The following is a 21,058-nucleotide window of genomic DNA, read 5'->3' on the forward strand; positions in this document are numbered from 1 at the left end:
TCCACATTTTTTTTTTTGCAGGGTGTAAATCTGGACTGTGTGAAGAAACCCTATGTGACAAGGGTCTATAAAGTCAGTCTCTTAAAGAGAATAATCTTGAGTCAGTGCTGGAACTTCTTTCTTTATTATCCTTTCCTGCCCTTGCTTATGGCTTAGATGAATGCTCATAATCCCATCCTCTGCCAAGTTCTTCCCAAGAAAGAGATGTTTCTATTTTAGCCTTATGACTCAAGCCTGCCATGCCCTGCCCAGGCCAGAAAGAAATACAGGAGCTGATAGGCCATTGACTTCAATGGACCTTGATCCTGGGGCATAAATTACATGTTTCTATGTGACAATTAAAACATTAACTGGTTAGGGCAGGCTCTAACTCAGTGAAACTGCCTTACAGTGAACAAGTTTTTCTTCCTCTATAAGAAAGACACTAAAAAAAAAAATGGGGAAGAGATTCAGACTTCTTTTATTCCAAATGTTTGTGAATATGAAATAGAGCAATGAGCTCCCATGTAACACACTATCAAAGTAAAATTAAGCAATGTGATTTTTTTCCCCTAGCCTGTTGGCAACAAGCCATATAAATTATAAAATAGACCCAGGTACAGGAAATCAAATTGTGAAATAATCAGAGCTCACAGTAAAATATCCCCATTAAGATAATGTACCTAAATGAGCTACATCACAGCATTCTATTGCACCCCTACGCTTCAATGTACCTACTTCTGTGTACGTTTTAGTTCACTGGTGCCAAAAAGGGAAATGGCCTTTAAGAGATGGCCATTGTCCTCTCTTTGCCTCTTCCTTTCTCTCTCATTTTCTTGATTCTAGCAGTTTGCTCTCTCATTTTTGGTACCTCATCCTTTCATCCCTTTGTTTCCTCAGACTTTTAATGTCACTTCCAGCTGAGATAGATGAATACTCCACTGCTTTTAGCAGCTGGGCATTTTTGCAGTGAGCCTGGGATTTCTTTATACCTCAAGCTTCTTGCTCTGCACTGACTGATACAAGACACACCCGTATATTCAGGACTCTACAGTCATGCCATACAAAATATTAATTCAAACTTGATACAAGAGGTCCATGGCCCCGGAATTTATTTTGTGCTAACAGTATGTTTTAATCAAAGGGCTAGCCTCTCAGCTGGGAGTTTGAATCAGTCAGGGAAATGCATGACCCACCCAACATCTTTATACTCACTGACTTTGTATTCAAATGAAGAAAGAAATAAAGAAAGTTTAAAATTTTGACCACTTTATTTATTGTGCGTTTTTTTTTCCAAAACTGAATTGTGCAAATCCTTACATGGCATGTTGGACGTGGACAGTATCCATTTAATTTCAGAATAAGACAGCAATGTAAAGCACACCAAACGGTAAGATTGTTCAGGCTTGGAAATGCTAGTAAGCTTTACTTACTATGTTAACATTGCAAAATGAAAGATGTCCCTCTGCCCCACACTGTTTGAGCTGTGAATGTATTTTTGGAAATATACCCATATTCTAATTCAATTTAGGAGAATGATGATGGAGAACCCCCCCTGAGAAGTCTCCTCCTGCCTCCCCTTGCCATGTCCAAAGTATTGCTGTAAGCACAAGAAAAATGAAGCCCTGTGAGTCTAGCTTGCACAACACTTAATCAGATCCAGTCACCACTGCAACAGCAGTCACAGAGCTGAAACTGCATCCTTAGCTAATCTTCCAATGGTAACAAAGTCTATAATGAGTATGTAGGCAGGTTGTGTGTTGTATGTTACAAATACACAAGCACAAATACGGCATAAAGCTGGATGTTTCTATGAGAATTTGGTTTGAAAGCAAGACCCCTACAGAAAGCCTGTTAGGAGGAAACCTAAGAAAACACTGAAAAGCCACAGTCTCCCCTCTGCCAAAAAAACTGTTAAGAAGTACTGCCTCAAAATCAAAAATTGTGCTGAATGAGCAAAGGAGTGGTCAAAGAAAAAGCAGCTGATGCAGGGAACATCCTCCACCTGCCTTGACGCTCACGCACTCACACACACATAGGCAGGCTGCTCGCTCTTGCAAGAGTTACAGATTCCTGACTATAAATGTCAAGCAAAGTTCCTCATGGTAACCCTGCCTGCTCTCTGTGCTGACAGACTGCACAAGTTCAGAAAGGCGCAGTTCACCCTTCTTTGTACCACGATGAGCAATTAAAACAAATACTCTTTTTACTTAGTAGATTTAAAACCCTTGGCATAACTTCAGTGGGATTTTGGTATGATTGCATATGCAAGAAAGCAAAAACCAACAAACTGGGCCAACTTCTGAACTCTGTGTCCCTGAAACCACTGGGATTTTTGTTTAAGCAAGGAGTTCAGAATTTGGCCCTGATGAAAGCAGACTTTAGCAGCAACGCGGGCTGGCCTCAGCACCACTAGTCAAACCAGTGATCTCCCATGCAGGTTCTGTTCCACTCCAGGCCACAGTTCCAGCACCACTCAAATCTGCACTGAGGACGAGGACATTTCATGTGCATGCAGCCACCTGCAAAATAGCAACAGAATGGCCTTGGTACTTGGCAAACACTTAGAGATGTTAATCAACAATTAGCAGTTTTAAAATCAACTTTCTTAGGTGCTCATTTACTAACCAAGTAGAATATTTAATAAAAGAAAAGAACGAACCTGGAGAATACTTTTCCTGGGCTTTCTAAAACCTGCTACTCCCCCTCTTATTGGGGTGGAATGTACTGGTCTCACCTGAGGGACTGCAGGAGTAGGAACTGCAGTCCTGACTGAAATTGGAAGAGACTGCGCTAGGGATAGGGAAAAGCGATGACGGTCTGTGGCCTCTCAAAGCAATCATGGAGGTGTCTGCTCAAGGATACTCTACCCTACTGTAAGGGTAAGCCTTACAGCTTAAGCTGTAAGCCAGAAGTTGAACAAAATTCAATTCTTTTTTGAATTTGGATTCAACAACTGAGAGATTTGCAAGGGGAATAAATGAAGAGAGACAGACTTCGGTGGCTGACTGCTGATTACATCAAAATGACATTAGTATTTTAAGTTGATTTGACCTTCTTAGTATTTGAAGCAGCCTTTTGATAGCATCAGTGTTTTCTGTGTTGGGTTTCTTACTTGCCCATACTGTGAGAGCAGCTTTAATCTCTCTGCTCACAACCTTGATCATATGTTTATTTTGTAATATATAAAACATTAACATTGTCAAAGGTCATTACAGAAATATATTTCAAGTGGAAATTATGTTGCTTACCACACAAAGAAATCTCTTGTATAATTCAAACTGAAAGAAAAGCATGCAGAATGAAGAAATGCTGAAATGTCATTTTGTTTTGACTCTGGATGGTGATAGGAGGTACAGGGACTGTGTGTTCCCTACTGTACGACCTGCCACCCTTACACCACCTTTTCTATAAATGCCGCTCCAGAATGATTCTCAAAAGGTAAAAACAGCAGGAGACACAAGAACTGGACTGTTAAAATAGGCCTATCTGCTTCATCTGACAGAGAGAGAAAACTAGCTGTGATGGCAAGGTCTGTTTGTCAGATTATATCTTTGTGTAAGAGATGCTATTCACCAGACATTTTTATATTTTATTTAAATTTAAGCATACCAATGGCCAACCTCCATGTTACACTTTACTTAAGGTTTAGATCCAATCCTCTCTCACAATTCCTATTAAGCCATCACTGGATAAAATGCATCTCAATCCTGGCACAGGACCCAAAGCCCAATAGGCACCCTCTGTCAAACTTGTGCTCTACCTGATAAACTACATAAATCATGTTATTCTCTGCTACACAGCAGCTGAGATCAGCAGTCAGAGTGGAGAGGGCCTCAAGCAACGTGGCTTACAGCTCTGTGAGTACAGCAGTCCTCTGAGAGACGTGGATGTGTGTTTAAACTCGCTCAGACTGGGAATTGAGCTGTGGGAAAGTGTTTCGTTCTTTCACTTTGGCTATTACAGAAAAGTTATTGGCATATAGAAGTATTCTACAATGCCTATAGCTATACAGGCTATTATAGAAAAGTTACTGACATAGAGAAATATAGGCTATTATAGAAAAGTTATTGGCATTGTCACTGTCCCTTGTAAAAGACAGTGTCCACAGAAGCATTTGGGGAGGGAAGGCAGAATTATTCTCTTCTGTGTAGTCAGTGTACTTCTTCCAAATGAGGACTGTTGGCAGACTTCAGTGTACAGTCATCAGTCTCTTGACACCAGCTGTACTTAGGCAGAAGTGAAGTGCTCCTTTCAAGTTTACAAATGTTAGCCTAGAAGCTGGCACATGCAGTACACATGACCAGAGAAGAAAGCAAGCACTGCACTTTTTAAGCTTCACGCCTTAATTCACAGAATCACAGAATCACTGAGGTGGGAAGGCACCTTTAGAGATCATCCAGTCCAACCCCCCACTGCTCAAAGCAGGGTCAACTAAAGTAGGGTGCTCAGTGTTGTGTCCAGTTGGATTTTTAATGTATCCTAGAATGGAGACTCTTTCTGGGCAACCTGTTCCAGTCTTCAATCACCCACATGGTAAAAAGCATTTTCTTATGTTTAAATGAAATTTCCTGTGTTTCAGTTTGTACCCATTGCCTTCTGTCCTTTCAGTGGGCACCACTGAGAAGAGTTTGGCTCTGTCTTGTTTGCTCGCCTCATCAGGTATTTATTTATCCAGTCCTTTTATCATCCTTGTAGCCCTTCATTGGACTCGCTCCAGTCCATGTCTCTCTTGTACAGGGGAGCCCAGAACTGGACCCACCACTCTAGACGTGTCTCACCAGGGCTGAGCAGAGGGGAAGGATCACCCCCCTCGACCTGCTGGTGATGCTCTTCCTAATGCAGCCCAGGATGGTATTGGCCTTCTTTGCTGCAAGGGCACAGTGCTGGCTTGTGTCCAACTTGTAGTCCACCAGGACACTCGGGTCCTTTCCATCCAGTTGGCCCCCAACCTGTACCGGTAAATTTCCCTTTGTTGAACTTCATGAAGTTTCTCTCAGCCCATTTCCCAGCCTGCTGAGGTCCCTCTGAGCGGCAGCACGATCAGCCGATTCTAGTATGTTGAAACATTCCTAGCCTACTGCTGTGGCTTTGGCATTTTGCATTACGAGGCACTGTTCTGACATGGGTCAGGCTATAAGCAAGGAAAGGTCTTTGCCTGCTTATTATCCATTTTCAGTAAATATTTTCTTTCAAGGATAAAAAGTATAATGGCCTTTATTTCCTTTTTGATACATTGGGGATTTTTACAAGCAACTTCCCTAAACATTAGTGGGAGTCGTGTAAATTATATCATGGTGTCAAATAGGGATATCCTGTTTGTGACAAGTGACAACTGCCTGTAATTTAACAGTAAAGAATTTGTAGCAGAGTCTAAGAGAAAGTAAACGTCCTACCACTGCTTCCAGCCTGACCAGAAGGTTTTTTATTTGGCTATGCACAAACTGTTAAGTATGAATAGTTATGGTTATTATTTGTCTATTTCTAATCCAGTTCAAACTTCTGGTTTCCAGCCTGTTTTACAAGTCTGTAAATAATTTTTTTGACCTACCCCTCTGTTATCTCTCTTCCGCTGCCCACCTTGCTCTCTACGCTTTGCCAAATCTCGTCTTGCCTTCCCACTCTTGAATTCATGCTTTCTTTCCTTCTGCTTCTTGTGCTTGAAGAAGTCTCCCACTTTCCATCTGCCAACTGCTTTCTTTTCTTTCATGAAACACCAGACTTCAGGATTTTGTCCTATTTCTTCCTCAGTAATATTTCTGTAGTATCACTGCTTGAAGTGTTCTCTCCTTGCAGTTTACAGTGTCTTATTTGGTGTTTTCAGAGTCCCATTTGAATAAGTGATGCCACAAAACTGAGAAGCATCCTCTATACTTAATATTCATATAATATTTAGGCAATAATTTTAATATATTTTGATTAATTAACATAAATACAATTAAATCTTGGAACAGCATGAGCCTGTAGGGTATAGCCTATTTGCTGTTCCTTTTCCCCATTTTAATCACCCCAGTGCCAGTAGATTACTTTTCTTCCTACATGGTAGGCATTGATTAGTGCAACCAGTTTGTCAGGGCTCGTGTTTCTTCCTCCGACTTGCTCTTCTGCTGTGGGCATGTCACTGGGCTGAGATTCACCTCATCTAAATTCAGCTATATACTGTGTAGACATCTACAGCAGGACTAATTGTCCACACCCCACTTTTAGGTGCGATTCTTCTGGCCTACATTAGACACGTGTTCTGTTTCAGCGTGAGATGAGTTTTGCCCTACAAATGTCTATTTTTTCCAGTGACAATGGAAAATCTAGACAACTAGCAGACTGAAGTCATAGGAACTCTACATCCAGTGTCTCTCTATGCCTCATTTTCCCTATCTATAAAATAGCCGGGCATTTTGTGAGGCTTAATTAGTGGCTTTAGAACTAAGTGATTTAGATTTAGATAATTTAGATAAAGTGACAGAGGGAAGATTCAAGCTCTGTGTGCTCTCCCTCTCTTGGAATAATAGTGTGCGTATGTACACATGCACATTCATACATTTATATTGTAAAATGAATTTTAAAAGACAGTTAATTACGAGATATCTAATAAAGTTACCATTTTTTTCTACTGGAATATTGCAGCTGGGGCATGGCTTGGTTGTCTTCTTGATTGTTTCTCTAGATGCCTCTTCCCATCGAGCTTGCATGGCTGCATGTTCATCGACTACGTATTCCTGCAAAGAGAGAGAAGAACCACCTGTGGGCACAATACTGAAAGGCTGCGCTGGGACATGGTGTCTACACTGAAGTGGTAACTATTTACCCGCGAGAAACAGACAGGAGTGACTGCAAGGCCAGGTAGGCTGGACTTTGTGAGAGATGCAGAAGTTTTGCTTCAAAATGCAAACTTATTTTCTCCCAGTGTGCACAACGTGTATTGGGTTAGATCCCGAGCTGTGGGATAGCAGGGGGAGCTGCAGCAGCTGGAGTGTGTGCCATCCTGGGGGTCCTTCCTACATCCAGCTGCAGCATAGGCTGCATCCTCCCCACTGCTCCCTGCCCCGAGTGGCAGGCAAAGCCCTGGCAGGAGGACACGGGGGCATCAATCCATGCTGCAAATGCACGAAGGCAGGTAAAGCAAAAGGCAAGGCGAAGCAGGAGTCAGATGCACCCATCTGAGACATGACATGTTAGACCCCATAGGTTTGATTCTGCTTCAGGGATTAAAGCCCTTCTTGCAAGAAAAGCAAAAACACCAAGGCAATGCAACACTTGATAATGCAGAATGGTGGGGTCCCTGGAAGGAAACTGTTTTTCATAATAAAGTGTACTCCTTTGTTTCAGAGGTCTAGATCTCATTCAAACATAAATCTATATAAATTTAAGGGGCCTTAAGAGGCGCAAAGAAGAAACACAAAAATTTTGGAGAAAAAGTAAAAAAAAAAACCCAGGGAACAATGAAAGCAAGTAGCTCCCCAGATAGAACAAGACGGATGGAAAAAGTCATCATGAAGAGTGTTTTAAAAGGGACTCCTGTGTTTGTCCTATTTATGACTGGGACAAAATTACATAATCTGCACAGGTGTCCTACTTGGCAATTTCCTACCTAAAATGATAGTACAAGGACAAAAGAGATGGCAGTGCCTTGGGTCATTTCTGTCACGCAAGGTTGGCAACTATGTGAATAGCAGCTGTAAACAATGTATGTAGGTTCCAGCCTTGAAGTTCTGCTCTCTCCATTCGTAATGTGGGTTTTTTCAAGCATGTGGGAAAATTATGACCTTGAACTAAATTATATGATTTGTAAAAATTCCCGTAACTTCTTTGTGTATACCTTCTAAATACTTGTAGGCTGTTATGTGGATAGACTTTTAATATTTATTTACATGGATAATTTTTTTATATATTTATTTCTAATAAGACAGAAAAAGGAAATTGGCCTAACTTTTAAACATGCAACACAACCATAGCTCCTCTTGATTTCTGCTCAGCTACTACTGATAAAACCTGTGAGTTGTTGCAGTGTCAGTGAGTAAGACCTAGATTTTATTTCTTGGCTGAAGTCACCTGAGTTAAAATGGAATAACAAAGAGCAACATCTGCAGAAATTAATTTTCAGCTCATCTGGTGGCCATTGCAACATGCATCTTAAACCCCCCCTAGACTTTTTTAATCAGGAAACCTCAAAAATGTGTTTATGGTATTATTTCTTTTATTTTACTACCTACATCAGTCTCCTCAGCCCTTTAATCCCTTTTGTTGCTCCTCACTTAATATTCTCCAATTTGCCAGTATTTTTGATGTAGATGTGACAAAAGTGAACAAAGTCTTCTCAGCTGTATCCTAGAAGTGACTTTTACTTTTAGCTCTCTGCTTCTGGAGAGGGCACTCAGCCCCGCACCCGGCTGGATTATTCAGCAATTCGGCAAAAAGATGACCTCTGTACAACGGTACATTCGTAAGTTCTGGGAAATAGAAAAAACCGCTCAGGCTAATAGCAAAGAACATAATCTGGTATTGATCTTGCAACACCTTGATCTTTAAGGAAAGATGACTTCAGCAAGCAATCTGAGCTCACTCAGAGAGGCCTGAACACAGGATGAGCAGAGTGGGGAACGCTAGACCTGGGCCTCAGTTTGCTCAGTGACAGAAGGAAGGTGATACTAATTTCATCTGGTTGTAACGGGAATTAATTTATTAACATTGCTAAAGATAATTCAAGATGAAAATCACTATAGTAGTGACAAAACATTGCTATTCTTTTCAGAATATTAGCTACATGAGAAGACCAGATGCATTTTTAATTTTTGTAGTCAACCCAGAAGAGCTTCATAGTGGCTCTGTTTTTCCCAAATAGTCCAAATCGAAACTGTGTGGTTCAATACTTGGAAACATACTTTTCCCCCGTCTTCATGTCTTTGTTGTGCCCTAATAGCAAATGACACTGAGGCAAAATTTCACATGCCAAATTGCTAATCTGATTTATATAAAGATATTTGATCTTAGTTCTGAAAACAAATACAAACTTGGGAGAGCTTAGGAATAACTAAAATAAACAACTTCAAACTGCACATATGCAATTCACCAACAAAGAACAAACTGCTGAAAACAGCAGAGTGAATTTTTACATTAGTATTTTCCATTGCAAAAATTCTAGCATGAAATAGATGCAGCGGCATGATATTTTCAGCCCATCAGAGCTGAAGCATCCCTCCTATGCCGGGTCTTGCTGAATGCTAAGTAAAAAACCTACTGCTGCAGGAAGCAAATACAGAGAAATAGTACAGTGATGGAGTCCCTCCAATTCCGTAAAGAAATCATACCACACTGATCTATAAGCCTCCAGTGTTCGTGTGCTTTATTTAGTGCTCCACATACAATGACTGCAAGCACACATATATTTATCTACATTTTTTCCTGAAACAATAAAGGAAAGGTGCATGGCAGTTCACCATTACCAGTGCCTATTTAAATCACCTTCTTTCATCCTAAGCTAGCAAACCTAATCTTCTTGCCAATGGCCTGCGTGACAGAGCAGGTCTATGAAGCAGAGGCAGCTCTCACTTTATTTGGCCTTCCTGGTCTTGGATAGGAAGTTCAGAGATGCTCCAGGTGTGCATCATGTGCCAGTTTGCTGCGGACAGGAGACGTTGATCACTTGTGATGCTGACCCCACACAATATGCTCTAGTTCCTCAATTATTACAAAATACTTATCCCAGCACTAGTGAAAAGCTACTAGATTCCATCCATGCCACTTTATGAATAATTTTTTTGATTCTCAACTGTGCTGCACATTATGACCAGGAATGAATACCCATAAATAACAGGAAGCTACAGTAAGAGCTGTTGCAAGCATTTTTGAACATCCCCTTTGCAATATTCCCTTAGTGAGATAGGGGAAAAAGTCTGTCTTGTTATCACTTGGTGACACTGAAGGACACAGGTTTACTTCTATTCTGTTTCTATGCTGAGTCCTTAGGAAAAGCTAACAGGGATAAAGAGACCAGAGACTGCTCAGTGCCATACAACAATACAAGAACATGTACATGGAAAGCTTTTTATGCAGTTAATCAATATCAGGCAGTACTGGAAAAAGTCCTACAGAGACAGAAAGCATCTTGAAATAGAAATAAAGTGTCCTTCTTAAAGCAGCATCTCATTCAGGTAATAGGGCACACATCGACTTGTTGGAAGAACTACATAAAGTAAACAAAGTGTGTGTTCACAGTCAGCAACTAAGAAGTACCGTCCCGATTAAAAACATTTGTGGCAAAACTTCTTGTTCAAAATACTGGAAGCATTAGATGTATAATGTTAAATTCTGACATCTACTGCGTTATATACTGTCTTATGTAAGCACACTTCTTTTATGATCATGCTTATTTTGCCTAGCATAGACAACATCTGAAAACTGAAGCCCCTTGATTCAGAATAGAATATGAAGCTGTTAACATTATGTTGTGCTTAGCTTTAGTGAATGTAATTTTTGGACTCCTGCTTGTTTGCTGTTGGTGCTCAATTCCTTTCTGATAAACAAAAAAGCTGGTCACGCATAAAAAACATATCCTAGTGCAGCTTCCTTTACATCAGAAATACCTTTCCTTTTGATCAGAAATGCCTGGTTTTAAGTTAATTTTCCTTGATAAAATAAGATTTTTTTAAAAAATAAATAGAAATATGTAAAATTCTGACTTTATATGAAATATAGCATTTTAAAAAGGCTTAGATATCTCAAAACAGAAAGTTTTACTCATTTTCTAGCACAAATGTGAGAACAACTGTGGATATTTGAAAGGGTTTGAAAGGAAGACAAAGAATAATTCATTGTACACAAAGCAATGTTCAACCCACCATAACATTTAGATTAACACAGCCCACTAATTATTTTGGGCTAGAGCTCTAAGCAAAAGCAGCCTCATCTGTTGAAGCGTGATCTACAAGAGATGGTGACAGTCCAACTTAAATTTCTCTTGTTTTCTCGACTTCTTCTGGGCTCTTTTATGAGCACGTTCACATGAATTAACCTCCTGTCGTGTTTAGTGGTGTCTTTTACTTCAGTTGTGGGGGAAAAATAGCAGACGTCTAGGGCACTAGATAGGCTAGAGGACCTTTGAAAAAAATCCATTATTTGAGTCACTTAAGAGTCAAAATCGCACAAAGAGAGATGCACATAGCTACAGGACCAGTGCTCTAGTCTAGAGGAAGATTCTGGCTAATCAAAACACTAAAAAATGGCTATAGATGTGGAACAGGAAAGATACCCATCAATGGGAATATGTTTCATGCACTGGAAAAATAGAGGTGTCAGTACCATACTGATCCAGTTAAACACATGGAGCAGTTTTGTGTGAGCCAATTTGTCTGGTATGGCTAGGGAATTCTGCCGTAAAAAAAGAGCTGCTTTGTGATGACAGCAATTAGCTATAATCAAAGTGATATACACAGGGTATTGTGTCTGATACAAGATGAAAGAGACTTTCACTAAATAAAATCGGAGAGCTCTGGTTTGGTGACACTGCATATCAAGGTTCTCACTCTGCATGTTGGGGCCATTCATATCAGCATGAATTAAATTCAGGTAGCTGGTGAATACTGAATTTACACTGCTCTAAAGCAGAAAATCAAATCTAATACAGGTCATCCTTGTATAACCGTTTTCCACGAGTGGAATAAAGAACATGCATTCTCCCATAAGTGGTAACACAGCTGCAAATGACTGTCAGCTTAACCTCATAAACAAAAGCAGCCTGTCACGTCTTTTTATTTTATTGCTGCCCAAAATAGGAAAGCTAAAATTCTCTCTCTATAGTTCCCATCTATTTCTCATTAGACAGAAAGTTAAGACCTATTCTCAGATTTCCTCCGGTGCACCTTTATTTATAACATAGGGATTAATTTTACAGGACATCTCCTGGTTATAGTTATTTTTCTTGCTCCTTTAATTAGGCATCTGTGGGTTGAATGTCCTGTGCTTGACATTGTGAATTCAGCAGCTACTAAACCCCTGAGCCTCAGTTTCTTTTCCAATTGTTTAAGATACTTTAGAAATCAAACTAGGTGTACCATTTTTTTGTACAGCCATATTTTATTTAACTTTTTAAATTTATCTGATGGAAAAAAAATCAATGGTCTAATAATAGATGTTCCACATTTCATACTGTGACTCAGGACTCATTGAAAGATGTTATGTATGATGAACCTCCTCAGTAGCTTTTTCTTTCACTAAAATGCAGTGAAATAATTCATGATTTTTGTGGTCAGCGTTTACGATTTAGCATTTTGATTAATTTTCCCCCTTTTTCGAGTAGAGAAAGAAGTTTACATAGAAATGCTGCGTGTTTCTCATTTTAACTCTTGCCTGTAGCACACCATTTCAAATACCTCACCTTCTGTTTTCCACTGTTCTAAAAGCAGTAAGGAAATTTTGCCAAAATAGTGAAGGAACAATTCTGAAAGTGATATTTGCAATATTTAGAGCATAAACACAAAATGCTGATAACCAAGAACTGATTCAGAAGGTCACGTAACTATGGAGTCCAATATAATATATATGTTTTCCCTAACAACTCATCCTTCACTGAAGGTTCAAACAAAAAAGGAGCTTGCTACTTCCTTCATACAGTAAGTCAGGAGACATATGCAATTCCATAATTTTGTCAGCATTATGTCTTTCTATTACAATTTAATATGCACATTGCATAGTTTTTCAATTCCACAACAATATTGTAAGAAACACATTGCACCAAGCCTGATTTTCATGAAGTGTTAGCTAAATATTTCATATCTTAGCATTACAATAGTTCAGCTAAGGATATTTTGAAAACAACTTTATTAGGTAATTCCACATTAAAATCAAATTCTGAAATATCCTGTGCTCACAGTGGGCCAATATGTTCTGCTGCATAATTACAGCAAACCACCACATACATAGACACCAGGCTTCACAAACCCTACATGCTTGCTGGGAATCTACAGGCAGAATAGCATAAGAGATTAGACAGATGTTGTTCAGTGGATGGGAAGGGAGGCCTGGCAAGCAATGTCTGTATGTTTTATACCACCTACTGGCAACTTCGAGATTTGCATACATGAGGCAATGGGAGGAAAAGATGGGCTGGAGGCTCACCTGCAGCCCAAGTGAGCTGGGAGCCTTTCCAGGAACTACATTACAAAAGACTTCAGCAGGGTGCCAGATGATGTGACAGGCTTTCCTGGATGCATGCGCACACGCAGGCGTGCTTCTGTGCCACACGTGTGCAGCAAAAAGCATTTCTGGGAAGTGATCAAATGGGTCTGCTTCAGAGCTGATCGTTTGCCTGAGAGCTCATGACCGAGTTAGGTCTGAGCCCTGAAACTATGGTTAGGGTTGCAGTCAGGGCCCAGGTGACATGTACTGATGAATAGGATCAGGTCTGGAAAAAATTATATCTCTGAGGTTTGCACTGACTCAGCCGAGGCACTGGACTACTTTTGGTTTGGTCTGATGGGTTCTCAGGCTGACAGGGCTTCTGGATAAGTTTTATACTGCCAGTGGCAGAAGAACAAAGTTAATATCTGGATCCTGCATCAGCTACCTGAGTACTGTAAGGACTGGGACTCAAATAGCAAATAGCTGAGGTTTGATTTGAAGATGGTAGGTTTGGGGATAGGCTTTGAGATTTGGGTGAGCAAGGCCTCCCAGCCTAGGGCTACAGCTGGGACAGGTAGCATCCCACAGGTTTGGAGTGGAGTTGAAGTTTTACAGCACTAGCTATAAACTTACACCTAAACTGATTGTAGATGAAGGTTTAGAACAGGTAGCTTGGTGGCTCAGTAAAAATGCTGTTGCTGTTTCTTGTAAGAGGCCATAGCCCTTGTGCCAAGCCAGCACCACAGGCCTCAGAACCCATCAGGCTTTGTCTGGACTTGTCTTGGCCTGCCCTAGAGATTTGGTTTAGCAAGTGACAGCAATTATCTAATGACCAGGTGACTATTACCTATTTTGCTTTTGCTTTTGTATAATTTTGTATAATTGCGTGGTTTAACAATGTTACATGTATTTTTGTAACTAATAGACAGCAATGACAAATATAGGTATTATGGGTAGAATGAACTGTCTCTGACCCCACAATAAAATGCTATGCAGAAGAGTAAAGGCATGGGATGACAGCAGAGGCCTTGAAAGCACAGGCACAAGATGATATGGGAGGCCCCAGCGCTATAAACAACTCTCTAGTGGTCAGTTACCCAAATGCAGCCTTGAGAGCTGGGCAGAAACAGTCTTAGTGATAACAAAGAGAACAAAGGCATAACTGACTTAGGTAAAACACACCACAGATAGCAAATTTGGATCCAATGTCGACTTGCAGACCAGTGAAGGAGTGTGTTAACAAAGATATAAAAGTGACCCCAAGAAGATCATACAGCGAGAAGGAAAAAACCCCACCAATATCGACATCATGTTCCTCCTGGTAAAGGACTCACTATGCCAGCCCCCGTCCCAGACTGCACCCGTTGATCCTAGGACCCAGAAAGACACTGGAAGGTTAAACATAACACCAGAGAAATGGGTGTTACTAGAAAGTTTCCATTTCCATTATTTTAACTATATATAATTTGAACTATAAGTCCTAGTGTTGTCATAAATGGACTAAAAATAGTTCTTCGATTAGCTTTCTAAGACTTTGATAAGAGTAACAATAATTTTTTTACTTTGCATATACAATGAACCTGGTCTGAAACGAACATCTTTAGCGGGTAATGAGATTTTCAATGTAATAAAATGGTGGAAATTCACACAACCTATTCTGTAACCTGTGCGCAAGAAATTGGTAACAATTTTTAGCTGCACCAGCAGCTAAATATATATGTTTAGTAATGGATTTTCCTGGATTGCATGGTTTGCAGGGCCAGGTTGCTAGAACTAGCTGGAATTAAGGCTTAGACTAAGACTAGATATGGCCTGACAGGATTTTTAAGGAGCTTGGGTTGGAGCGTGGAGCAGAAGAGACCACTGGGCAAGGTTTAAGACTTGAGCCACTGTGGACGTTTTATCTAGGCTTAGGTTTACAGCTGTTGCTGGCCTAGGGTTAACAGTGGAGCTTGTTCAAATGAGATGACCTGGATGTACGTCTGGGTCCTACAAAGGCTGCCAGACTGGGTTTGTAGGATGATGAAACAGACATCAGGTGTTCTTTTAGGTTCAAGCCTTTGAATGCAGGTTATTGGAGGGATTTGTGTACAGCTGTACTATAGAAATCTATCATGATTTTTAATTTATTCTCTTTATTAAATTCACAGCAAAATCTGAAAAAGCAAACTTGCTAAAAAGCTCTTTTTATAATCGCATACTCATTGGCTTGGCACGACAAGATAGTCAGCAGCTAAAACCATCTTGGGGAAAGTTTGTCCATAGAACCATCTCTAAAACACACCTTTTTATAACCCATTTAATCCTGTTTGTGTCATTTTTTTCAAACATTTATATTTTTGTGCCCCACTTATTTACATATGCACCACTTTTACATATGCACCACTTTTACATCAGTGTCATTGCTATTGCTGTTACAGTTTACCTTGCAGGTGTCTTATCAACATGCCTGGCACCAAAACAGTCCTGCGAGCTACACTGTACATGTTCAAATCTAATATGTGGTCACATTTTATTGTCCAGTTGCTAGTGAGCAAGGAGGTGCATTACTTATCCTGGTAAAAAGCAAACTGTCTAGAAAGGTTTTGTGCTAGGAAAGCTAGGCTAATTTTAAGCTGGGGTCTTACAGAGGAAGCTGGTTTATGGCTAGATTCCCCATCAGCATAGGCTGTCTATGGGTGAGGTTAAAAGGGGCCAGGAAGCTTGGTTTTGTGGTGTATGTAGCAGGGACTATGCGGTTATTTCTAAATCTAAATCTGGCTGGAGTCACCTTTACTGTGTCATTAATTCCATCATGCACATTGTGCCTTTTAATCCATCAAATATGATTACTTCTCTCATCCCAAACTTCAAACAGCTCCAAGAGGCTGCAATGGTTTTAAAAGAAAGCTTGTCAACTGAAGTTGTCACAGATACATTTTAATTTCCCTGAAATTATGTAACACACACTAAGATGGGAAATAATCAGCCCTGCACCAGTAAATGCTTAAGATGAGCTTTCAATGGCCTATCAGGGCTAAAAATTGACATTTCAGTAGAAAGAGGACATTTTATCCATCCCAATGGGCCATGAAATATCTGTGCATAGATCTGAAAGATTGTGATATACCAGTATTTAAAGTTAGGCTACTCTCTGCATGCCTGCTGCTGAGTTTGCCTTTTCTACCCCAAACAGCAAGCAATGCCCTCTAGCTTCCCACCATTATAAGGTCCAAACCCCTTTATTTCGAATAGCCTTAAGCACCACATGTGGCACCTGCTTTGTCCCTCTTGTGCTCCGCAGCTGCGGTTGCCCTCTTCCTTCCTCCTGCCAATTGACTCCATTCCCCCTTCCCTGCTGCCCTCCCTCCCTCCACAGTCCCACCAGCTCCGCTCCCCCCTCTTGACCTCAGGCTTCCTCCTTACTCCTTCTGACATCTGGCCCAGCACAGGCCCCTTTCGCCACCACCATCTCTGCTTCCTGGACCCTCCTTGTTGTCCCATGTCATCTCACAGGCTTATTCACTTTCGTCTCTCTTCCTTCTCTTTCTGGAGCTTCCACTGTATCTCTGAAAGCTCTTGGCTTTCACGGACACTTGAATGCCTCTGTATCAGCTTCTACCTCTCTTTCTGAGACATCTCCTTCTCCAAGGCTTCCCAAACTGGTGTCAGGCGCTGAGGGTACCACCAGACCTTGCTGTCCCAGCCCAGTCCCCTGGGAATCCCCCCACCCTGCCCACGGCCCAGGACCCCATGTCAGCCCCTGGGGCTGTCAGCCTCTGCCACAGCAACACAGCAGCAGGGCTGGGTCTCCAGCGCCCCACAGCCCTGCCCTGCCCGGCCACGAGCCCCACCAAGCCAGGCCCACACACAGGTCCACATCCTGTCCCGGCCTCAGCCCACCCTGTCCCCGGGCAGGTGCCAGGCCCTGCCCTGACAGACCCACGGGGAGCCCCAGGGAGCAGATGGCCCTTGTGGCACCCTGGCACACAGGCTGTTAGAGGGCTGCTTTGAGTGGCACCACAGCTCTTCCTGCTCTCTATGTTGCCATCAACTTCTGGCTACCCAATTCCTCCACAACAAGACGCCTTTTTGGCTTTTCTTCCAGCTCTTTCACACTCCTCATGCTCCACCATCTTCATCAGCATCATGCTGACTTAGGCCTAAACCTGCCCGCAGTGTTTCCTCTCACACTGGGAATGTCAGGGACATGCAGGCATTTGCAGAAATGTGAAGACAACGGCAGGCCCTTTCACGATTGTAGCCACTAGAGGCGAAAATAAAGCCTGCATTTTTCTTACAGAAAATATTTTCCTGAGACCACATACCCTGCACTAGTTCCAGAGAGTAACAGTTTGGTGGCAGCATGTCTGGTTTACCCTGAAATCTGAGCAGCCGGAGTTGTGACAATAAGATCTGTTTCTAAAATAAATGATATGGAAAGGATCCGGACAGGAGTCAAACTGCAGGAGCTAAACTGCAGGAGCTGAAGACAACCCTGGAAGTGTATTATTCCTACCTTGAAACAGATGATGGTCAAAGATAAAACAACCCTCACTGCCTGAACAAGCAGTACAATAATAGCAAGTTAACTCTGACACACAGAGTTGTGCACCTAGCAGGGGAGGGCCAAAGAGAACAAAATGGCTGAAAGCACAAGTGGATAAATGTTTAAATTAATCTCAGTGAGAAAGAGATGAAAACAGTCCCACACACACTTGTCGTGGTTTAATTTCAGTCGGCAACTAAGCACCACGCAGCCGCTCGCTCACTCCCCCCCACCCGGTGGGATGGGGGAGAGAATTGGAAGAGCACAAGTGAGAAAAACTTGTGGGTTGAGATAAAAACAGTTTAATAATTGAAATAAAATGATAATAATAATATGATAATAATAATAATACACAAAGCAAGTGATGCACAGTACAATTGCTCACCACCCGCCGACCGATGCCCAGCCAGTCCCCGAGCAGCGGCCCCCCCGGCCAGCTTTCCCCAGTTTATGTACTGAGCATGACGTCACATGGTATGGAATATCCCTGTGGCCAGTTTGGGTCAGCTGTCCCGGCTGTGCCCCCTCCCAGCTTCTTGTGCACCTCCAGCCTTCTCAGTCGGTAGAGCATGGGAAGCTGAAAAGCCCTTGGCTAGTGTAAGCACTGCTTAGCAACAACTAAAACATCGGTGCGTTATCAACATTGTTCTCATCCTAAATCCAAAACACTGTACCAGCTACTAGAAAGGAAATTAACTCTATCCCTGCCGAAACCAGGACAACACTTCTTCCCATATATGCCCCCCGAATGTTTTGTATGTATTATACATGAGTGTGGTATGCAGGATAGCTTTGTAGTGATGCTATTCGGATGAAACCAACATCTCAACAGCATCTGGGCTTGCCTTGTTTTAGCTACCTCTCAGTTTGCTTGCCTGGTTACAGAAAGTGAGGGAAAACATTCCTTCAGTGGCACATCACCACCTTGTGGAGAAGTTTAATTAGTGCAGCTCTCTTAGTTTCTTCGAGGAAAAGGCGGCTGACCTAAGTCAATTAACTTCAGCTTAAGTTGGAGTCTAAATTAATTTTGGGTAGGTCTGTGGTCTTGTCTATACTGGGGAACTGATTTGCATAACTGCAAGAGTTATTCTGGTACTATCATTTAGCTATTCTGGAACAGCTCTGTGAGAGTACAGGAAATTTTTCAGGAACAGCAAAAACGTTCACATTACACTGGAACAGCAAAAGTAGTCAACTTTCCTAAGTTAACAGGTCTAATTGGGTGCAATTCATATGCTGAGATACTGGACCAGATGGACAAAGTGCTCCCATTGTCATCAGGAGAAACTAAGGCAATATGCAAATATTTAAAATAAACCACTTCTTCCTATGGTTTTCTGATTTTTCCTGGCACACCTTTATCTCTGCCCTAGAACATAGAAATTATACAAACTGTAACTTCCAAAGAGCCAACATGGTTGAACTCATTTGCAAGGTGCCATGATGACTTTCAGTACTCTAGGCAAAACTCTAGGCATAAATAGCTTAATGGATATAGGGCTGACTGTTCATGTTGAGATGTATTCAAGTTCTAGCTCTGTTTAATTCAGGTAAGACATCGAGCCTTGGTCTCTTACTTTACTATGCTATTGAATACTTTAAGTATCTCTCAATGTCTCAGTTGAAGTAGTTTTGTTTTTACGTAAATTTGAATGGGAACTGGAAGACTGTTCTAAAGCTACTGTAAACAAAAGGAGATTGTTCTTCATAGAGGGCAGTTAAGCTGCAAACCTCTTTGTAGATATATGGCTTCAAAAAAGAGGGTTGCAGAAATTCATGGAATAAAAATTTGCTGATAGCTGCTAAACACAAAATACCACATCTGAATCACAAATCACTAGAGGCTGGGAAAGTAGATGAATTTTGCGTCTCATACAGTACACATGTTCCAGGGCACCAGAGATAGATACCCTGACTGACTACTAGGATACAGGCTGTTTAATTCTGTCTCAACAAGTGCTAATTCTTTTTATAAATTAGAAGAGCTTCACTAAGAAAGGTTAAAGAGAAGAACCTCTACACAGTTCATAGCCTAGTGTGGTGTCTCCAAAGTATGGTAAAGGAACTGTCTCATGGTAGCACATGGCAGAAGTTCCCAGTAAGCCTCCAGCTCCCTCCCAGTCTCTACTTTCAACGAGTGAGAGGCCCCAAAAGCCAGCCTCAGGCAGAGCCTACCTGCAGGCACTGACAGGAGCTGGGCATGCCTCGCAGAGAGCTGGCTGGATGCAAGTCCCTATCAGCACCTGCCCACAGTCCTGCATCTGCCATGTTGGACAGTGTGGGGGCTTAGGGTTCGAGCTTCCTCTGAGCATCAAACGTGCCAGACATCTGAATATCAGTTTTCTGCTTCCTAGGAGCGCACCCTGGGCATTAAGATGTGAGAGATTTAGGGGGTATCTCTCCTGTTCTTTGCATTTTCTCTCTCTCTCTTTTTTTTTTTTTTTTAATTGGAAAGACTGTGATTTATTTGCCATGGAGAGCAGGGAAACTTGAATCTCAAACAAAGAGAAATGCCAGGAGAGAAAAACTATTTCCTGTCCAGGTCTATAGCTACAATAGCTGGAAAATTATAGAGCAGCCTAGAATAATTATCATCTAACAGCTTCCAGCCTAGGCAATCCATTTTTTATTTCTCTAAGCTAAAACATAAATTATCAACAGCATTTTCTGCACAGGCTGTATAAAAACCCTGTTGTTCAGTCCAAACCCACATGATTTCCTGACTGGTGCACTGAAAATAAGCTGAAAGGCAGCAAGACTACAGAAATTCTTTCAAAAGTGTTCACGTTACATCGAGACAACCCCAAAAGCCCATTGGGAAGGCCTTTTCTTTATCAACTGATGGCAGAGCCCTGTGTGTTCCTGACAGAACTCAGCTACTCTATCAATCAGAGCGACTGAAATCCACTGCAAAGCCAATTCGGCAACTGACGGCTGGAGTAATTCAGCATGAACATAATTGCTTTTACTTAGAATTATAATTAGGACCCATTTGACAAATGTCGCTCTAGCTGGGCCAGGGATAATGATCAGGATGTAATGAGTTGTGGGATCCCTACCTTCTGGGCCATGGCTCCCTGCGTGCTGAGGAGAGAGCTGCATTCCCCTTCATGGTATTCTTCTTTACATTCACGGCAGAACGCAAACTGGAAAACAAACCAAAGCACACAAGTCATAAAAACACATTGGGGATATAGACAGCAGGTTACGATCAGGAAGAGTCATACAGCAGATGATCTCTTGCCCTTCTCATCCCATTAAATTCCCATAATCCTCCTAACTGTGCATCTTATTATACACTCTGATCATTAACACAACAATTTTGCTGTTATTATCATAAATTCCATCGGTGAAGTAACATAAATGCCAGTATTAAAAATGAGATTTTGCTACATGGTCCATTCAGGGACATAAAGTCATAGTAGATACTTCTGGGTG

General features: G+C 41.5%; 1 protein-coding gene across 1 annotated transcript in view; it reads right to left on the reverse strand.

The window, feature by feature from the left end:
• Positions 1-1,231: 1,231 nt before the first annotated feature.
• PRKN (parkin RBR E3 ubiquitin protein ligase) overlaps positions 1,232-21,058 on the reverse strand; it is an 807,172-nt gene continuing 787,345 nt past the window's right edge. Inside the window, exons 10-12 of the mRNA XM_076333958.1 lie at positions 20,680-20,766; positions 6,578-6,695; positions 1,232-2,501 (exon numbers count right to left, since the gene is read on the reverse strand). Coding sequence (XP_076190073.1) covers positions 2,392-2,501; positions 6,578-6,695; positions 20,680-20,766 — 315 coding nt within the window. The 3' untranslated portion in view covers positions 1,232-2,391. The remainder of the gene's footprint in view (positions 2,502-6,577; positions 6,696-20,679; positions 20,767-21,058) is intronic.

The sequence above is a fragment of the Aptenodytes patagonicus genome, chromosome 3, assembly GCF_965638725.1.
Source record: "Aptenodytes patagonicus chromosome 3, bAptPat1.pri.cur, whole genome shotgun sequence".
Classification (NCBI taxonomy): domain Eukaryota; kingdom Metazoa; phylum Chordata; class Aves; order Sphenisciformes; family Spheniscidae; genus Aptenodytes; species Aptenodytes patagonicus.